This window comes from Dermacentor variabilis, chromosome 1 (genome assembly GCF_050947875.1).
Source record: "Dermacentor variabilis isolate Ectoservices chromosome 1, ASM5094787v1, whole genome shotgun sequence".
NCBI classification, from domain to species: domain Eukaryota; kingdom Metazoa; phylum Arthropoda; class Arachnida; order Ixodida; family Ixodidae; genus Dermacentor; species Dermacentor variabilis.
The window spans coordinates 159,940,502-159,961,652 of record NC_134568.1 but is presented as its reverse complement, the minus strand read 5'-3'; the positions used below and the strand labels follow the sequence as shown (position 1 = coordinate 159,961,652).

Sequence of the window (21,151 nt, the reverse complement as noted above, 5' to 3'; positions counted from 1 at the left end):
GTATTGTGCTAGAAAGCGCCGCAAATGCTGTGGCTTGAGTCTGAAGTTGTGTTTGTTGTGCTCAAAATTTGTTTAGCCGCCCATTATGGGTATGCAGTGCGATCGTGAAAACTGAACGGTTTTGCAGTAGGGGCTTTGCATGATCACTGGGCAATTTTTTCCTGAGGTGTGCAGCCGTGAAGTTTGCAAAACAAGAGTTTTTTGACTCACCATTGTCGACGACACTGTGCTAATTCTATGGTTCAAGTGTCGGTGTTCAAGCACCGTCGCGTCCACGCCATTGGCAAATGTCTAGGAACAAAATTCAATTACTCTTCCACACATTTAGACCGTTTGTCTAAAGTTGAATGACGCTAGTCATGCATGACTGGCTCGAGGAAATCGGCAGGGAAACACCAGCTTGCGTAGACCTGCCATGTTGATGGCCTGACTTGCCGCTGGTGACGCTTGGATTTTTTGTGTTTTCGGCAAGTTATCGGTCAATTTGCACCGTCAAAAGTGCAACAAAGCTAGAGTGGATGTTTTATCGCAATGCAGGCCAATTATGGCGAGCGGCGAGAAAATTTCTTGACCGGCTTCCCCAAAGTTGTTTTTCTGATTTGTTAATGTAGCTCCGCACATCGAACATGGCACTTATAATCGGAGGGACACTTCTTTTGTACTTTTCGGCACGTTTCAGCGCCAGAAGTACTCTTTAGAGTGGTAAAACTTTGCTCATCGAGCGTACCCCATGGAATGCTACAGCGCAAGTATGGCCGCGGTGGTCTGGCCACTTTTCGGCATCCAAGAGACCACGGTTTTCTGGCATCGCAATGCGTCAGGAAAGCTTTATTTTCCTGCGGATTCTATTATGGGGGGACACCAGCGATCCGACTGCAACCGTGATTGATGGTTCGGGCGCACTGCACCATGGAATCTGACAAGCTTCCTTTCGCTCCGCAGTAAACAGCTGAGAGCACTCAGCACTCGCCTGGTACCCGTTACTAGGCAACCATTGGTTGTGGGTTTGGCACTTTCTGTGCCTGCATGAGACTAATTCGTCAGCGGTATTAATTTGACACTGCATGCGCTCGGTGGTGGCGACCCTTTTGCACCTCCGCTCGCCACTTGGCTCTAAGCTGGTCAAGCTCTTCGTGTGCTTCGAGTAATGCGGCTTAAAATGCATGCGTTTGGGTCGGGACCAGAAGAAATTTAGAATAAAGCAATATATTGAGCAAAGTGATTTCGTTATAATGAGGGATTACTGTATATATGTTGGTAACCACAAAAAGACAGAAAAATAATTTCATGTTAAACTTCACACTGCGTGTAGCTGCGTCAGCTGTGTGTGGCCTTTGAGATTGCAGCGGCGTGCTGCATAGCATGGTGTCTACTGTGGCTGCCACAAGGTGCCGCAACAAGACCTTTCATCACCACAACACTCTTTAGGCAGGGGCCTTTGCCCTCTTGCTTCTCCACTGTGTAGCTTCTAGCAAACTAGCGGAGACAAAGGTGCATTAACTCCACTTATAGTTGAAGGGTTCGAAAAATTCTTGCGGCATGCGGCTTGTGGGACAACATAGTTTAATAGTGAAGCCATTCTATGATGAGAAAATTGTTTCAGGGCCTTTTTAATAGCTGTCGATCTAGTGATCACAGCATGAAGCCTGAAGTCATCTATCATGCTCATTTAAACATACAAACAAATAAACTAGATTAATTGAGCCTTCATATTGTTGTCATCTAGCACGTAAACAATAATTAGGTATGAAATCCTGTAAATCAATTACTTTAAAATGCATATGCCAAGTGCATTGCGACTGTTTACCAAAGGTGAAATCACAGCAATCAGAGGTGATGACAATGTGTTTGTAGACCACTGATGTGGACATCATGAATTATTTAGGAGCTAAAAGAAAAATATAAAAGAAAGGTGCTCCAGCCCGTGACGTGGACACCAGTCAGACCAATGATTTGGATGCAGGCAGCGCCATGAATCTTTTATCAAAAGCTGAACGCACATTGTATGCAGGATAGGAGGAGCCACCAGGAACATAGAATAGGCAAAGGGGATGGTCTATGTCTTCAGTATGGCATCTGTGGAGACCCTTTTATCAAGGGTCTAGGCAAAAAAGGACTGACTTTGTAGTGCAGGATAGTGCTGCGTGGCTTTTGATGGCAATGTGGGATCTAAGCCAATATATCAGGCTCCCTGGTGCGCACGTCAATGATTTGTGATGCCTCACAATTGCCACCTGTAACAGCTGTGATGTCACCTTCAGCATCCAGCCAGATGTGCCTTTCCATCTAGCTGGATGTACTTACATCCAGTGGGATGTACTTGATGTGTTTTAAATTGTCTCATTTAAAGATGATATTGTAGCGGCAGCAGCATCGGCGTCGCACGAGAGATGACGCAGACGCTCGCGTCTACACGAGGCACGAGCGGCTGGCACGCTCCGACATGGGCTAGCGTTCGGAAGGAGATTAATTAAAAGAATGCTACGCTAAGAGATCGAGTGTTGGTTCTTCCTCTCCTGCGAGAGCCCGAGACTTGACCGGTGTACGTGGTCGCTCGTCGCCACAGTTTGGTGACTCCGGACGTGATACTGCCATACGCTCCTGTGGTAGAGACGACCATGGACCAGACCAACGCTGCAAGAGCTCAAGGCCAGAACGCTCCGAGGAACGCGGTGAGCCCTCCTGTTCCGCCATCGCTGTCCGCCTCCCACAGTACTGGGACCAGCATCCTTCGGCGTGGTTTCTTCAGGCCGAAGCGCAATTTCAAGTCGCTGGTATCCGCTCTCAAGCCTCGAAGTTCCATTACGCCGTCGCAGCGCTCTCGCCCGCTGCCATTGACGAGGTAGCAGATTTGTTGAACTCCCCATTGTCTGCCGCCACCTATGACGATCTCAAGGCAGCACTGCTACAGCGCACAGTAGCTTCACAACGTTCTCGCATCCAGCAGCTTCTGTCCGCTGAAGAACTCGGCGACCGACGCCCTACTCAACTTCTTCGCCGAATGAGCCAGCTGCTCGGAAACAACGCGAGATCCATCGACGACACGCTGTTGCGCGAATTGTTTTTGCAACGACTCCCGGCTAACGTGCAGATGGTCCTGGCGACAGCCCCTACCATGGACCTTACCGGACTTGCCGCTTTGGCCGACAAAGTCATGGAAGTAGCCACCCCAACCATCGCAGCCACGTCACCGTCTCCGGGTGACAATACAACCGCTCTGCAAACTCTTCCCTGCTCTTCCGCAGTGCAATCTCCGCTCGACTCCTTGTGTGAGCGCCTGGAACGCATCATCTGTGGAGCGGAACATCGCCGCGCGTCTCGTCGCCCACGCAGCCAGCCGTAGTTCCAGCAGATCAAGACGCATGGGCACCCGAAATGAAACCTCAACTACAACGCCTGGCATTTGCTACTCCCACCGCCGTTTTGGAAACGACGCTCGTCACTGTCGGGGTCCCTGCGCTTGGCAGGGAAACAGGCCGGCCGACCTCTAACGGCGACGAGTGGTCCGGCCCAGCACACAAGTCGCCTTTTCTATGTGACGGACAGAGTTACGGGTCAACGATTCTTAGTCGACACAGGTGCTGACGTCAGCATTCTTCCCGCAAAGCACTCCGACCGAAAAGCGACACCTGTCTCGTTTTTGCAAGCCGTCAACGGCACCAGGATTCCAGTTTTCTCGTCACGCTCCATCATGCTAAACCTTGGCCTTCGACGAGCGTTCTGCTGGATTTTCCTGGTTGCAGACATTCGTCATGCAGTCATTGGAGCAGACTTCTTGCATAATTACGGACTCCTTGTGGACATCCAACGACGCCGTCTCATCGACTCCGTGACCCAGCTATCCGTTCCCGGCGTCGCATCATCAGGCACATCGCCCATAGAGCCTATTTCTGCCATGTTGGACGAACCTGTCGCCGCGCTGCTACGCGAGTTTCCCACTTTGACGCGCCTGCCGGACTGGACGCAACCGGTGCAACATGACGTGTGCCATCACATCGTCACCTCCGGCCCACCGGTCTATTTCCGACCCCGGCGTTTGTCCCCGGAGAAACTCAAGATTGCTCGCGCGGAGTTCGAACACATGCGGCAACTTGGCATCATCCGCCCTTCCTCCAGTAACTGGGCATCACCACTTCACACGGTGCCTAAGAAGACGGGAGACTGGCGCCCATGCGGCGATTACCGGGCACTAAACAACGTCACAGTTCCTGATCGCTACCCTCTACCGAACATTCAGGACTTCACGGTAGCGTTGCACGGTGCGACGATCTTTTTGTAAGATCAATCTCGTTCGCGCCTACCATCAACTACCGGTCGCTGAAGAAGACATTCCCAAGACCGCCATCACCACACCCTTCGGTCTTTTCGAATTTCTCCGCATGCCTTTCGGTTTACGGAACGCGGGCCAATCCTTTCAGCGTTTCATCGATTCCGTCACCTAAGGTTTGCCTTTCGTTTTTGCATACATTGACGACCTTCTCGTCGCAAGCTCTTCGGCAGAAGAACATCTTCACCACTTGCGGTTGTTGTTCTCACGCCTTGCCAGTAAAGGAATTGTCATCAACGCCGCCAAAAGTAAATTCCGTCAACCCGAACTCGAGTTCCTCGGTCATATCGTCGACGCTAACGGCATTCGACCACTGCCGTCCAAGATTCGCGTCATCGAAAACCTTCCCCGACCGACCACACTCACCAAGCTTCGCCAATTTCTCGGATTCGTCAATTTCTACCGCCGATTCATTCCCGAGTGCGTACGACTTATGGCTCCGCTAGACGCTCTCCTGGTAAACAAACGCAAACAAGTGGTGCTTCAGTGGACTGAAGAGGCCACCGACGCTTTCACAAGAGTCAAGTCTTCCCTCGCCGACGCCACGCTGCTTAGACACCCAAAGCCAGATGCACCCACTGCCATCATGACTGACGCTTCAAACACCGCCGTTGGTGCCGTTCCACAGCAATTCATCGACAATGCATGGCATCCACTCGCTTTTTTCTCCAAGAAACTGAAGCCTGCGCAGTCCCGCTACAGCGTTTTCGGCCGTGAATTACTCGCTGTTTACCTGGCTATCAAGCATTTTCGCCATTTCCTCGAAGGCCGTGCATTCACTGTCTTCACTGACCACAAGCCCCTTGTGCACGCAACGAATCGCTCGGCGTCCTGTTACTCGCCCCGCAAGATTCGACACCTTTCCTACATCTCCGAGTTTACAACAACGTTCCGCCACATCAAGGGCACTGACAACGTTCCAGCCGACGTTCTGAGTCGTGTCAATGTCGTTTCCACGTTGACATCGGAACCTTTCATCATCGAGGTCGACTTACTCGCCAGTCAACAGCGTGACAACACTGAACTTCGTACACTCCGGAATTCGTCAACGTCCCTGAAATTGGAAGACGTTGTTGTGACCCCAGATGGTACGTCCATCGTCTGCGACACTTCTAACGACACACCTAGACCATACATTCCGGCATCCCTCCGCAGACGTCTATTCGAAACCGTGCACAACCTGTCGCACCCTGGCATACGCGCGACACAGAAGCTTCTTTCCAGTCGTTTCGTTTGGCCTTGGCTAAATGCGCAAGTTCGCGATTGGGTTCGCTGCTGTGTCAACGTTCGAAGACCCAGCGTCACCCCATTCCGCCTGCCAAGTCTTTTCTTCCACTGGATGCTCGTTTTGACACCGTACACCTGGACCTCGTCGGCCCTCTCCCACCTTTGAAAGGTTACTGCTACATACTGACATGCATCGACCGTTATACACGGTGGCCAGAAGCTACACCTATATCTGACATCTCAGCGCCCACTGTTGCAGCAGCTTTGTGTCTACGTGGATCGCAAGGTTCGGCTGCCCATCCACAATAATCACAGATCGCGGTCGACAGTTTGACTCAGCACTCTTCAACGAGCTACTCAAACTACTCGGAACGACACGTTTTTGCACAACTGCTTACCACCCGCAGTCCAATGGACTAGTTGAACGTTTTCACCGGCATCTCAAGGCCTCCCTTATGGCACATGAATCGCCGGAGAAGTGGGTCCTACATTTGCCTCTCGTTTTACTTGGCATCAGAGCCGCACTCAAGAGTGACATAGGTTGCTCCTGTGCTGAGCTAGTTTACGGCACTCACCTACGCCTTCCGTGCGATTTCTTTGTCGCCACCCCCAAAACGCCTATGCCATCACCTGCCGAATACGTTGCAGAACTGCAAGCCTTCTTCAGCCAGATATGCCCCGTGCCTACACGTTCACAAGAAGCAAGGTCCCCGTACGTTTCTCCCGCACTCACCTCTGCTACCCACGTTTTCGTGCGTAACTGTGCCGTGCGGAAGCCTTTGCAACCACACTACTCCAGGCCATATTGTGTTCTAGAGCGTCGTCTGACGACGTTTGTTGTGAATGTCAACGGCCGATCAGACACGATTGCCCTGGAACGTCTCAAACCCGCCTACATCGAAGCACCCGCGCCATCAGCTCCACCAGTATGCGACGCGACCCTGCTGCATCCTTCGTTGCCGCCTGCGCACGTGACACCCAAGACCAACGCCAAGACACGCCGCGTCACGTGGACTTTCCGTCGATCGTCGAACTTTCCTCCTCTCTAGGGGGGGAGCCCTCTGTAGTGGCAGCAGCATCGGCGTCGCACGAGAGATGACGCAGACGCTCGCGTCTACACGAGGCACGAGCGGCTGGCACGCTCCGGCATGGGCTAGCGTTCCGAAGGAGATTAATTAAAAGAATGCTACGCTAAGAGATCGAGTGTCGGTTCTTCCTCTCCTGCGAGAGCCCGAGACTTGACCGGTCTACGTGGTCGCTCGTCGCCACAATATAATTATTTTTAATGCACTGTATGTATGTATTGATTTCTGGGTAGACAATTATCTAAGCAAACCAAAAAAGAGACAGAAATTTGGTGCCAGTACGCCTTCAAGAGTGAGCAAAATTGAGAACTATTTTAACGGCATGATTCTATCAGTGGAGTTTTTTTAATTAAACACGATTTTGTTATACCTGTTGAAAGTAGACAGGAAAAAGGGCACTTTCATGGTGGTAGGTTGTCTTACTGACAAGCTGCTCAGTCAGATGAGATGATGGAACCACAGAAATACTAGTCGAGACATAGCAATGGGCTAGGTACCCGAGCTGAAGCTTGCTTCTTCTCCCCTCCCAGAATGTACAAACACGTTGACCTTGTACAGACACATTCCTTACCTTGTCCTGCCCTTCTCCCTGATAGTTGGACATAATGTCATGCATTCTCCTCCCCACACTCAGATTGCTGGCTTTGTGATTGATCCTAATAGATGCATAACCTGTCGGCAGTATGTAGGTATGTAAAAATGCAAAACTGCAAAATATGGTACAATACACTGGAAGCTTGCTTTGTGCGTTTGAGCTTCTTCTCCTGAGATGTTACAACTTGCCAGATGTCATCGCAAATTCTATGCCTCAAGCTTGGAACAATCCTTTTGTTTTGTTTATACATTAGGAGGCTCTGCTGAGTTCATGTTCTAATCATCATCGTCATCATAAGTACCTCTGATCTCTGGAATCAAGGGTGCACATTTACAAAACTTTGCATTTCAAATTTTACTAATTTCATTTTTCAATGGAAATACGAATGCTTTACCTCGTTTGTAGTGGTAGGGAAATATTGTAGGCAGCATGGTCACAGCTGTAAATAATTATGTATTGCCGTTTCTTTTGCAGGGCCACCAATCCTTCAGAATTTCAAGTAGAATTTTTTGTTAATGACCTGAGCAAGAGAACTGCCTCAACTTTTGAAAAATTGGGAAGGTAATGAAATCTTTTATGTTCAAAATGTTGTAAATTGGCTTTCTTACAGGTCTAACTTGCCCCAAACAAGATGACAAACCTTATGTAGGCAGCACTACTGAATTTGATAATCATGTGCCATGGCCTGAAGAAGGGTCACACAAGGGGAGCTGCATGGATAGTGTTACCATTCCACGTGCTGTAGTCATGTTGGCTGGGTCAAATATCTGGGTCATCTTGGCTGTGTCAAATATCTGTGAAGTAGCCTCCTTGTAGTATTTTGCATAAAGCCTATTTCACTCATTACATGCATATTGCAGAACCCACACATTGAATTCATAGTAGATGTGTTACTTATCATAGAAAACATCTTTTAGAGGTTTCATAAAATGGCTGAATATTGTTGCAAACAAAAAGATGTGCTGAGGCGGCACTTCCCAAAAAGCCATGTACTCTTTGCTTATCCAGAGTGATATGAAGAACAGGAAAGAGTCAGCATCATGGTATCGGGGAGCGATATCATGGAAATTTTCCACTCTGCACTTTGTACTGAAGTAGATTCCGGTGCAATTGTACTTATAATAATCTGGACTAAAATACACGCACTGAGATTGGGACCACCAAAAATGAGTAAAGCGATTTCATTATAATGAGGGATTTCTGTATCTCAGCAAAGCATTGGAGGTGCTGGTTAGTTCAGGTTCTTTCCCTAACAGTGACAGAAACGCAAGTACAGAGCGACAAAGTCCTTTGTTCTTTTATACCTGTGTTTCTGTCTCTGTTGTTCCTTGTCTGCTATATGATTCAGTGTGCTTTAATAAACATTTATCTGATTTAGGCTTTTCTATGATTGAAAAATAAGAATAACTGCTTAAATGAAAGGTGCATCGAAGATACAGTACTGGTGGTAAATACAAGGTCAGGTTTTGCCACAGATTGTTGCCTTCACTTTTTCCTTGTTAGAATGACATTTGTTCATTGCGTCTGGTTTTGTGCATTACAAGCAGTTTCTGAATTACTTTTCAGCTTTGAGTACAAGCAAAATGCTGAGATTCAGTTCATGACAAAGAAGGTAACCTTTCTCTTTTTCTTTTTTCTATCTTGATATCAAGCTTTAAATGCATGTTATAATTCTGGGTGGCCAAAATGAGTTTGGAGCCCTCCACTACAGCTTCTCTCATAGCCCCTGTGTTGATGTGGAATGCTAACAATCAATCAATCAATCAATCAATCAATCAATCAATCAATCAATCAATCAATCAATCAATCAATCAATCAATCAATCAAATCAAAGCCAAATTAGTCTTCTCTTTCTTCTTTTAGAAAAAAAAATTGCAGTAAAACATAAATTATGCTGCTTGCATATAACGTGGCCTTTGAGGCTTTAAAAGCAAAGAGTGCGACATAAGCTCATAACACATAAGGGTCAGAGATGTAAATGTCTCTTTCAGAGGCAAATAAATTAGGTGCCTCTAACCTGGTAACTATTTTTGTCTGCTTAGCATGCCCAAATAATTATAATGGTGTAGTTTGATAACAAAAGAAAGTGGCCCTGGGTAACTTTGTCCTGTTGCTGTTGCACTAAGCTGTGCTGCCTCTGTTGTGGCATTCGAAGGATACAGGAGAACTGCTTGGGAAGTATGAGAGCATATGGTGTGGCTTGCTTTTATTAGGCAGTTAGTTAAAAATTAATTTTGAATTATATTTGCAGTATGATTGTGAAAATAAGTCCAGTGCACATTTTATGTGTGAAATTTTAAGGACTGTGACATCATGTTATATTTGGGTGGATTCTTTAGAACTAATAACGCAAGATCAAAAGCTAAAATCGGTAACGACTGCAGCGTTATCCAGCTCCACAGATGAAGGTCTTTCTGATGTTTACTTACCTTCAGGGTTCTTCAGTCAGTCACCACCAAGGTTCTTCAATCGTATCACTTACAAAACTTTGTTTAAATATTCAGACATGATCCAGGTATTCATCTGCAGATGAGTGTTGATTGATTCATGTGTGACCAGTGAGTAGCAAAATAAAACTTCGCTTCAGTATGTCATCGCCTATCGCCTGCAAGAGTGCTCAAAAAGGTAAAGCTGGCTGAAGAAAGATGCTGATTAATAATGCTTTTAATTTAGCTTTTTTTTCTCTTAATCCTGTTAAAGAAGGTGTTTTTTTTTAGTAAATTTTGTTTACTCCACAGTAGCATAATCTGGGCCCTCCTCGGGCAACCTAAGGGATAGATTCGAGAAACGGATTGCCTTGTACAATCCACAACTTCTGCAAACATCAGCAAATTATAGAAATCAGTGCTGAGCTATATAGTAATGATAAAAGTGACCTTATAATTTTCAGCACTTTAGTACTGAAAAAGTTTGCTTTTTTGTACGGTGTTCTCCTTTAAAAGTAAATTTCATTGACTTTAGATTGTTGCACCTAACTCTTGTCTCACATTGTCAGCTTTGTCATTGCACTCATTGGTAGTGGCGTCGTTCCCAGTTAATACATGGTGGCATACTCGTTTTGGTGTTGCACTGAAAAGCGAGAGGGTGCAGGATCAAATCCTAGCCGTGGTGGCTGCATTGCGATGGGGGTGAAATGCGAAGACGCATGTATCGGGCATTGGACGCACATTAAAGAACCCAAAGTGGTCAAAAATACGGAGTCCCTTACGTGAGGTCTCGTAATACTAATCATACTGTGGCTTTAGTATGTAACGCCCATAATTAATAAAAAATTACGATAGTTCTGAATTTTGTTTCATTAGACCTTGCTGCAGCTGTCAGAGTGTTTTTTTACTGGTTTTGAAAACGGACACAGTTACTGTTTCTATTTTTATTTTGCAAAGTGATGTTTAACAATAGTAACCATGTTGCTGAAGCCTTCCTTGCTTTTTTTTTGGGGGGGAGGAGGGTGACACTGATTAAGTTATGATTCCTGAAAAAGTCTTTGTCTGGCTGACAGCCATTGTGTTTTGTGTACTGTTATAATAAGAACAAATGGTAAGGGGGTTTCAATAAGTTTTAGGCAAAGGTAGGTGTTCTTTTCAGCAAAATTGTAGGCTCAGTGCTGCATGTAACATTTTGCTTAAGTTTTCTTGACAGCATTATCTAGCCACCAAAAAAAAATAGTTTGTTTTAAAGATGAGGTAGTTGTTTATATCTTGTTCAATCGTTGATTGAACAAGATATCCACCACTGTGCCTTAAAGGTGCACAGTGGCCGCATTCTGATGGGGGTGAAATGCGAAAACACCCGCACGTTAAAAAACCCCAGGTGGCCAAATTTACGGAGTCCCCCACTACGGCATGCCTCATAATTAGATCGTGGTTCTGCCATGTAAAACCCCATAATTTGTTTTTTCCCTTTAAAGTTGTGTCAATTTTCCTTCAAATTTTTACATCTGCATTTTGCAGTTGTGTATGATACTGTCATTGCCAGTTCCTAATTGGGTCATTTTGTGGTTTCTACCTTGTGCACTTGCACGTTTAAGCATTAATGTATGTAAGTTGCAATTAAGCTTAAGTGGACTAAAAAAGTGTGTGGTAGATTGTGCTGGCATTTTTTTATTCATTTGCAGATTCCAACTGATGGTCTAGTTTTGCGTGGGTGGTACAGTGCCATCACTCTTGCTGTGTATGGCATCATCAACAAGGTCACACGAGAACCGGCATCGCCTCCACCACCTCCTCCTCCTCAAGCAGCCTTGCCAACAAAGAGTGAGTGATTGTGTTATCCTGCTGCTGAGTATATGTGCTGTGTGAATTGAACTGATGCAGTTTTTTTTAATGATTTGTGCAAAGTGGTGACAAAGTGAATGCTGGAGCAGGAATCGTGAATTTTCATTTAAATAGTGCCTTAATAATGTGTACATTTCTGAGAAAAGTGAATTAGTAAATGGATGTTGAATGCTAAAACTTTTTTTTTGTTGATAACAGTAAAATATAGGAAATAAACTATGGCCCCCAGTTTTCTTTCTAGTGTGACTGCTACAGCGTTTAAAGAAAAGAGGCAGTTTTAGTTTTGAAAGTTGATCGCAAAACATTTTATCTGGCTTTGGTAAATACAGCATAATAATAAGAGTCCTCCGCCAGCTCCCAAAGGCTGGATTCCTGCTAACCATTTTGGTCTCACGTGACAACACTTTTTCATCTGCTATTGCAGATGTGTGGTAGCGCTGGCATCATAGAGAGCGTGCAAGCGTAAATTACATTATTGTGCCCTTCTTTTGAGCTACATCAGCTGCATCCTGTGGAAACATTTTGGGAACACGTGTGTAATTACAGATTACTAAAACCAAGACGTTGCAAGATTCACTGTGCACTTTGCACACTTTGGTAGAATGACATTATATATTAGTCATCTGAAATTCCAATGCTTTTCGGGCGATTGTGGCTTTGAAAAGTAGAGGAACACTATAGAAGAAGAGAGTAAGAAGCACCTATGCCAGCATTCAAGAGCGCACACTTGTGTAGTGGTACACTAAAGGAAAAAATGATTTGAGCTGTGTTAGTAAATTACCCTTCTACGATACCAAAAAAGCCACTCTTACTGCGTGAAGACGCTTGGTACGTCAGAAAAGACACAAAAACGAAAGACAGGTGGCGCTGCTGCCTCGAAGTTTCCATACCAGCTCGCCGGGATGTCATGGATTTTGGCATTGTCTGGGTGGTCTGGGGATTTAAATGTTTATCTATAAAAATTCACTACATTGTATTGTAAAAGAGCCTAAGACTGAATTTAGCAAGTTTCAAGAACTTTTACTGTGCCACAATGGCCAAAATGCAAAAAAATGCTTTGCAATTCGTGGCAGCACACTGACATACCAGCATTGAGGTTCTAGTGTAAAATTCAAAAATTAAATGTTGTCCGTTGTTTTCTCTTTTAATAGTCAACCTATCACCGCCAAGTCAATGCAAGTAGAGTTATTCAAGAATACTTTGTCAATCTGAACTGATTCAGTGTTTTTCATTAGTGTCCCTTTAAGTTTGCCGGCTATCTTCCTTTGCATCGGCATGTTAGACAGTCACTATAATTTATCATTACTTACAGCCTACAAGTGGTAGATGAAAGATACTGTAGCCTAAATACAATATTCATTAATTATGTTCATAAATATTGCTTGTTCATTAGCTGCCATTTACATATCTTGTTATGGATATTTTCTTCTGCCTTCTTCACATGCCTATGCTGCATGGCTTGCCTGCAGTAAATTACATAAGCATGAATTCAGGAGCCACGTTGTGTTATAAAGATTGCAATGACTTTGTAAAAACAAACATGCTACAAAGAGGTTAATAAAAGAACAGTGTGGTGACTTCCAAGAGCAGCAGTTAAGTGCCATCCACGTCTACTCCGATTGTCTGTGTTTCTCTCCTTCATCCTACTCATCACGCATCAACAATTTGTCTCAAGGCATACTCATGCTTGAAATGTTTCCTTTTGGGGGATAAACTTGCATGTGATGCCTTGTGGAAAGTAATGATCTTCAAAGCTTGATTAGTGTGTATTACATCATATTTATGTGACTGCTTAGTGTGATACTTGGCAAATGATCTTAATTTCTGCAAAACTGTCTTTGTCTCCTTTCCAATATATGCTGTATTTCAGTCGTCATTTCATTTATTCATTTAAAGGCCAATTGTGATGAAATTTCAATTTGGCTAAATTGGTAATAGATGAGTAGTCTATATGATTGAAGCAATCTTGGTTAAGTTGCAGGGCTGGTAATTTTATTTTTTTATTGGCAGCCTTTAAACAGCATCTTATAGGACGACGTGTGCACCTAATGGTTAGCGGATATGATGTAAGACCCAGCACGTCGTCATCAAGATTTTTCAGCTCACTGCATGCATCTGTGGGTACCACGTAGACTGGCCATGCTGAGGAGCCGCACATTCTCGATCATCCATCGCTTCTGGTGACCAGCAATTGTGGCATTTTTTCAGTTTCAGTATCAAAAATGTCTATTTTTGTGGAACTTTTCATAACACAAACACTTGTATTTCAACCATAAAATTTTGCATGGAGGTTGCTCTATATCTACATTATCTGAAACGGCTTTTCACGCCGCCCAAACTTTGTTGCACTTGGCCTTTAATAGTTTCTGCCTGCAGCAAGTGCACAAATATAAGTGCATGGGTGTTCTCTTTAAACATGATTTGTCATAGTCTAAATCTATTGATTTAACCTTCACCAAAATGCTTTCACATGTTGGTTACATGCAATTTACACTCTGTTCAGCACCTAAGGCTACCATACTGCTTACTTAGAAAACCCTAGTATATCTTATCATAGAATATGCCTCTGTCATTTGGAATCCTTTCTTGGGTATCATGATAGTTCCTTGAAATTGGACATCATGATGGCAAAATTGGTTCAGAAGAAAGCCAGTCATTTTGTGACTAAGTGACAGAACAACGAACCAAGAGCGAACAATATGGACAAGCAGTAACTTCAAACTGACCTTATTTTGTCACATGTGGCAAAATTTGTATTTATTTATTTATTCTTTGTACATCGCTGTGAGGGCATTATTGTAGACTGGCTCTTTACAAAACTACTCATTCAAATCTTGTATGAAATAAAAAAAACTGTCAACATTATGAGGAATAGAACAAATTGAAGAATGTGCACATACGAAAGAACCATCAGGAATGTAGCAAAAGTTCAAAAGCTGGCAAGAATAATAACATAGATACAAAATAACATAAACAACAAACGAAATAAGCCAACCAGTATGTTTGTCAAAAATAAAATAAAATAAAAAACAAAACCTTGTTCACAAGTTGTGAAACATTGCATACCCACTGTGTGGATGATCAGTGAAGCTGCTACCATCAGACTTCGTAGCAGCATCCAGCAACCTGTCTATTCAAGTATAGTGTGTGGAAAGAACAAAGCTTTAAAATATGGGCGTTTGATAGGAAATTTTTAAAATCTTTCTAGAGTGGTTCCTTTACAATACATACATGGGCAGCCTTAAGTAAATCTGCATTGATACCAACTCAGTGCTAATAAATCACACTTAACATTGGCAAACAGAAAGTGTGATGATGCATGAGGGCGTCCCACGATAGAGAATGTTTCAAGGCAGTGACATTGATGTTATGCTAGTAGGAATTGATGACAAAACAGGCAGCCCGATTTTGGATGCATTCTATGCAGTCAACAAGTGTTTTGTTATCCATATCCCATGTAGCAGAAGCATACTTTAAGATGTATGTTGTTTGTGTAGAGAGCATTTCTAAAATTTCTCAAAAGACTATTGAATACATGGCCAGTATTCAGAGTAATATAGTCACCATGTTTGTTATATGTTAGGTTAGATGAAAAGACTCCCAGATATTTTACATCATTGGCCATTGCAATTAGATTTCAGTGTAAGGTGTAATCTTTCTCAATATTTACAAGGTTTCTGCTAAAAGGAATGTAGTTACGTTTAGACACATAAAGACACAGTTGCCATCTGGGGCAACATACTAATATATGGTCAAGATTTTGTAAGATAGTAGTGTCCTTTGGACTGAATATTTCTCTATACAAAACGCAATCACCAGTGCATAACGTCTTTCTTTTTATTTGATATCTGTTTCTATGTCGTTTATGCAAAATCAGAAATAGCAGTGGCCCTAACACAGCCCTGAGGGGCAACTGAAGTAACGAGACCAGGTTAGACTGTGATCCTTTATTCGCAACCTTTACTGCAGGTGAGTGTCACGAAGGCGAACGCTCTTTAATTGAGAAAGCAGTGTGGCATGAGGTCTAAAGCTTTTCTGAACTCTCGCAAGATGCAGTCTACGCGTTTACCTGAGTCAAATGATGATAAAGTATTGTGTAAGCTCAACTGGTTGTGTAATGCAAGAATAGCCCAATGTAAACCCTATTTTATTCATTTCAGAGGCTTACAGTTAAGGCAAAAAAATAGGATACAACTTTCCAATGTTAGTCTAACGGAAACACTTATTTGGTTATTTCTTATCATGTCCTGCAGGTTTTCGATGCCTTAGTCTTGAACTGATAAATATATTTGTTAATTTGCTTAGTGAAATAATTACACGAAATGCCTGAGACAAAAACAGGTACTGGTAGCAACACAAAGTTGATTCCATTCATGCATATCCTTCGACTATAAACTTTTTATTATTAACAACACCTACTTAGGGCACCTTGTGAAAACTTCGCAGCGTCTCTGTGGATATGGGAATAATTCAAGTTTTGAATTTGAAGGAAGAACTTCTTGCTTGAATAATTTGATTTGACTTTTGATTGCCTAGTAGTACTTGAAGCATGAATTTTTTAACTACTAAAAAGTAAATCCTGCCACTGCAACTTCTAGCAGCTAGACAAAGACATGTTGCAAACCTCTCAAGTTGCGGCTGGAAATAGCACTATAGCAGCATTCAAAAATAATACATTAATGGGGCCCCACAACACTTTTCTAACATGGTATATAAATATAAATCACACTAGATGTTTACAAGCTGATGTAAACAACTGAGCCAAAGATGCAGCAGAGAACATGTGACGTACCACTTAAAAATTCCCGCAGCTTCGTTAAACCCCCACTGTCTAAACTGCGCATACCGTATTTACTCGATTCTAAGCACCCCCTTTTTTCACGATCGCGATGCCCAAAGTGAAGGGGGGGGTGCTTAGATTCGAAAAATCTAGAATTACCCCCCCCTCCCTCTTTTCGCTGCGACAGCATGACGAGACGGGTGCGAGAAATAAGATTTTATTTTGCAAACATTTAAAAGAAAAATTGGTGCAGAGTGTGAACCCACCACTGGTGTCGGATGCTCAGTCACTATCACTGCCACTCGAGTTCGTCGTGCCGCTTGAACCGCCGCTCTCGGTATCCCACAGGAGGTCGTCTTCCGTTCCGTCGAAGTGGTTTGTGATCGAGCACTTCTTAAATGATTTGAACACAAAGTCCACTTGGACCTGCTTCCAAGCGTCCGAAATCCACTTTGCGATGGTTGATGGGTACGCTTTCTGCAGCTTTCGCCGTACAGCCGTACAGTCCGGCTGTACGGCGTACTCGCGCCGCGGCCGCCGTGCCACCTCGGGACTCTGACGGCTCCGGCTCCGGCTCGATGACAGAGTGAGCAAGCGCGCTTGGCGCCCTTGGCTACGCACTCTTCCTAACAAATAGGGGGGTGCTTAGATTCGCATGCAAACTTTTTTCCCAATTTTCTCGCGAAAATAGAGGAGGGGTGCTTAGAATCTCGAAAATACGGTACGATGCAATGGTGCCCTTAAATGACTACAGCCAACTTCTGTTAATTCAACCCTGACGGGACTGACGAAATTGATCGAATTATCCGGTGTGTCAAATTAAACAAGATGCAGCAAAAGTGCCAGAACATACCGCTAATTTATTTGGCAGTATTTGCCAGATCCTAACACACCCTCGAATCAAATCAAATGCGCACCCACGTTTTGTGTGTCCAATGTAGAAAACACATTGAAATTACATTAAAGCGCTTAAACAAAGTCAAAATCTAACACACACTCTATTATTTAGCAAGAACAATGGTAAAGGGAGTAATACATGTTGCACTATGGTGATCAGTTTCCAAAAGTCATTTTCGCCGCAATACACCCATGTTAAACGGTAAAGCAAACAAAAGTCGCTAAGGTGGCATAACACATGCAATTTTCAGCCCACATTTCCTGAAAATAAAGAAAGAAAGAAGAAAAGAAAAAAGTGCATGCCAGAATTGGGTAAATACCATAATCAGACATTGTGAACTGCGGTTATTGCTTGAAAATCATTCTAGGGCATGCCGAAAATAGGCATTTTCAACAGGAGGTGATTTTTGTTCAATGCATTCATTGTCCCCTAAGCTCTGCCGAGACAGACATTGTTACTTAAGAGGTTGCTATTGGGGTCACCATAGGGATCAGGTGCATGTATGCTGACTGGTCAAGTTCGAATTATTTGTTGAAGGCCAACTTTTGAATCAAAATAATGGAAGTTTGGGCTCATAGAAATGCATGGGCACCGGCTGGGATCTTCGATTGGGATTTAATTAATTGAGAAGTCGAATTAACCACAGTGAATTACCAGAAGTCTACTCAATTGGCTGAATTTGTGAAAAATGTCACAATTAATAATTACTTTAACAGAGGCCAGAAGAACATCTCTAATTCTGACAAAAAATTTTGCTTTGTACTTCCGGCTCCTCTGCAGTGCAAGGTCATGCCATTGTTGAAATCTTGCTAACTTCCTCTGCAATGTTCATCTGCATGCTGGAGTGTGTGCTTGTCTTTTTGTGTAGAATTTCTTTACATCTAGACTCACCTGAATGCAAGCAGAGCTGTCAACGTTCAGTCTTTGCTTGAAAGTTGCATTTGTCATGTTTGCAGTTCTTGAAGATGTGTTGAATGCACTTCACAAACTGCGTTGCTTGAAATAAACAGGAAACTGTGGCACTGTTCTGCGGTTTTTGCCCGAAAAGGCAGCATCAGTGATTCGAATGCATTATATAGTGTTATCCTGTTATCCTTCCTGGTCCTTTTTGTTACTGTGGTGATGGTGGCCTTTAACTGAAGCTTGCAAGCAGCACTGCATCTTGTATAGCCTGAACTTGTTGCCGTGTACTCTTAGTGTACACCTGTAGCACGAGAAGCCAAGTGCTCGTTCACCAGTGTGCTTGAAGGGAAACAAGAGTACAGCACTGGCAATCCACCATGCAGCAGGTTCTTGTGAGCACCAGGCATGTTTTTTTCTCCTGCCAAAAAAAAAAAAAAAAAAAGACATCACTGCACTTGTTTCTGTAATGTACTGGAGCAGAAGTTATTGTGAGATAATCCCTCAATGTCCCACTGGCAGCCATAACCTTTACATAATTGTTAATCTTTGCAGCACTTTGCTACACCTTTCCTCTCCGCACAGCCTTTACACACAATCCTTTACAGAGCCCAGCTTTTGCAATAAATTCTTTATTCCATTCCCTTCCTTGTGTGTGCTCACAAATGCACGCAAACATATATGCAGACAGCAGCTGCAGCAGACAGTCTACATTCTCAGGCAGAAAGCAACATTGTTTTGAACAGTTCCCTGTTTATTGCATTTGTGTTTTCATTTTTCTATGTGTAAATAGATTACTATGCAAAAGTATGCTATTATAAAGATTGTTAGTGCACTGGTATGTGTGAATGCTTCAGGTAGCCAGAAGCAGTTAATACATTCTTGTAATGTGAATATTTTTCCCGGAATTCTGAAATCTTCCCCATAAGCCATTCCCTGATCAAAAAAAAAAAAAAAAAATCAATGGAACACTTTACACAGAAGTTTTGTAGTGTTAGTGGCATCATGTTTTACCTTGAGTTGCATAACTATAATGGTGCTCACACACTGAAAAAGAAAAAAAAAAAAGAAATATTCATACAAAATATTCTGGCAATGCAGTTCTGAGACCATGATAATTGGCCAAGTTTTTTTTTTTTCAGAGGAATTGGGAGTGGTTAAACTTAAGTTTGGTGTGTTTGGTGTGGAGTGACCCATATACTGTCAATATTCGGTGTGATAAGGTGAAAATACTGGACGAATGTCTCAATAATTAATCAATTGTTTAATGTTTCCTGTACATTTTGTCTATCTTTGTAGAGATTATTATTCAACATTTTGCCATCTATGTTTCTAAAACTTCCTATGGCTCCCAAGAAATGTTCATTGCAGCTACAAGTTCAAGTTTTGCTGCACTGCTGGCATGAAACTTACATCAAGTTTTATGAATACACAGACTGTAATATTTAAATTACACATACTCTAATTTTATACTATATGTAATGTACAGATCTCCACATTTTACACCGGATTACTTACCTAAACAACAAACTTATATGGCCAACTACAAGGATAGAAAGATTCTTCTACCATAAAATCCTGAGAGATAGTGCACCTAAAATCCAGAGAAAATCGAGTGAAAATATGAGGTGGGGGCTAACTTTCAGTGTGCAGTAAAAAAAAAGAAAAGTTGAAAAATGTATAGCAGCCGAAACATTAACACAGATTTATTAGCACTGAATTCATTCGTTGTCAAAACCGTCAAACGAACAGTCACTGTCACTTCCAAATAAAAGGTTGACAACCTCCTCACGCCCGGCGTTCGATGTGGTTGGCAGGGCAGTGGAAGGGGAAACCGCCGCTGCAAGCTGCTCATCTCTGTCTTTTGATCCATCGAGGGCGGCTGATATACCGCACCGCTTGAAGGAGGGGGTAACAACTTCCTCACTCATGGCCGCTGAAACATTGGAAACGAAGTCGACGACGTCTTGTCATGATGGCTTCTTGAGATTCCTCTTAGACGTCACTGCCCCAGCTGTAATGAAGCTTGCCCAGGTCTCCCGGAGGCTGTCCTTGAGTTGTTACATCCAACTCATGCCAACTGCCTGTACTATCGGTGTGCAGCCACTCAGAACAAACACAATGTCGGTGTCCTTTGATGTGAGGGCCTTGCGGCCGGTGTTGGTCTTGTGCATTGGGGCCTGGTGCCGTAGGACAACCTGCACTTTTTTCTCCATGGTGAAGCTTTACCGTATCTTTGTGTTCCTGCTTCGGGACAAAAGGAAAAATGACAGGAACGAGAAGAAAGGGGGTTAACCGAGGGGCCCGTTTTTTTTTATACATATTATGAGAAGCCAACGAACAAAGACACCAAGGACAACATAGGGGAAATTACCTGCACTTACTAATTAATTTAAAGAAATGGTGAATTAATATTAATGAAAGTGGAGGAAGAAACAACTTGCCACGGTGGGGAACGATCCCACATCTTCGCATTATGCTTACAGTTAGAGCATTACGGCTAGAGTATTGAGCGCGTAATGCGAAGACGTGGGATCGTTTCCCACCTGCGGCAAGTTGTTTTTTCCTCCGCTTTCATTGCCATTAATTTATCATTTCTTTAATTCAGTTAGTAAGTACAGTACAAGTAGTTTCCCCTATGTTGTCCTTGGCGTCTTTGTTCGTTGGCTTCTCATGATATGGAATGACAGGAGCTAGCACATGGCATATTATATATCCTGCATGTGACATGTTATTGCAGCCAGAGTTAAGGCAGTGCTCATTGTTTGGTTATCTCCCACGCTAGCTAACCTCGTTTATGCGGACATTATCACCGAAAGTGATAATGCTATTGTCAGGGGTGGGTTATCTACCAGTGTTTTTGAAAAATTAGAATATCATGCTAAAAATAGGGGTTGGTTATCTTTTGAGGGTGGGGCATCTCTCGGGACGTTACGATAGTCAGAAATTTTAACTCGGCAGCTGTAAATTGGGAGTACCTTCAGGCCAATGATCACTACGACAAACATGGACATTGTTTCAGACATACTAACGTACAATTTAATACAAATTGTTCAATAATCAGT

General features: G+C 43.4%; 1 protein-coding gene across 7 annotated transcripts in view; it reads left to right on the top strand.

The window, feature by feature from the left end:
• vir (VIR_N domain-containing protein) overlaps positions 1-21,151 on the top strand; it is a 372,111-nt gene that overhangs the window by 10,847 nt on the left and 340,113 nt on the right. For all 7 annotated transcript variants that reach the window (XM_075698519.1, XM_075698512.1, XM_075698531.1 and 4 more), the window contains exons 3-5: positions 7,709-7,795; positions 8,801-8,846; positions 11,349-11,487. In XM_075698519.1, the coding sequence (XP_075554634.1) occupies positions 7,709-7,795; positions 8,801-8,846; positions 11,349-11,487 (272 nt within the window). The remainder of the gene's footprint in view (positions 1-7,708; positions 7,796-8,800; positions 8,847-11,348; positions 11,488-21,151) is intronic.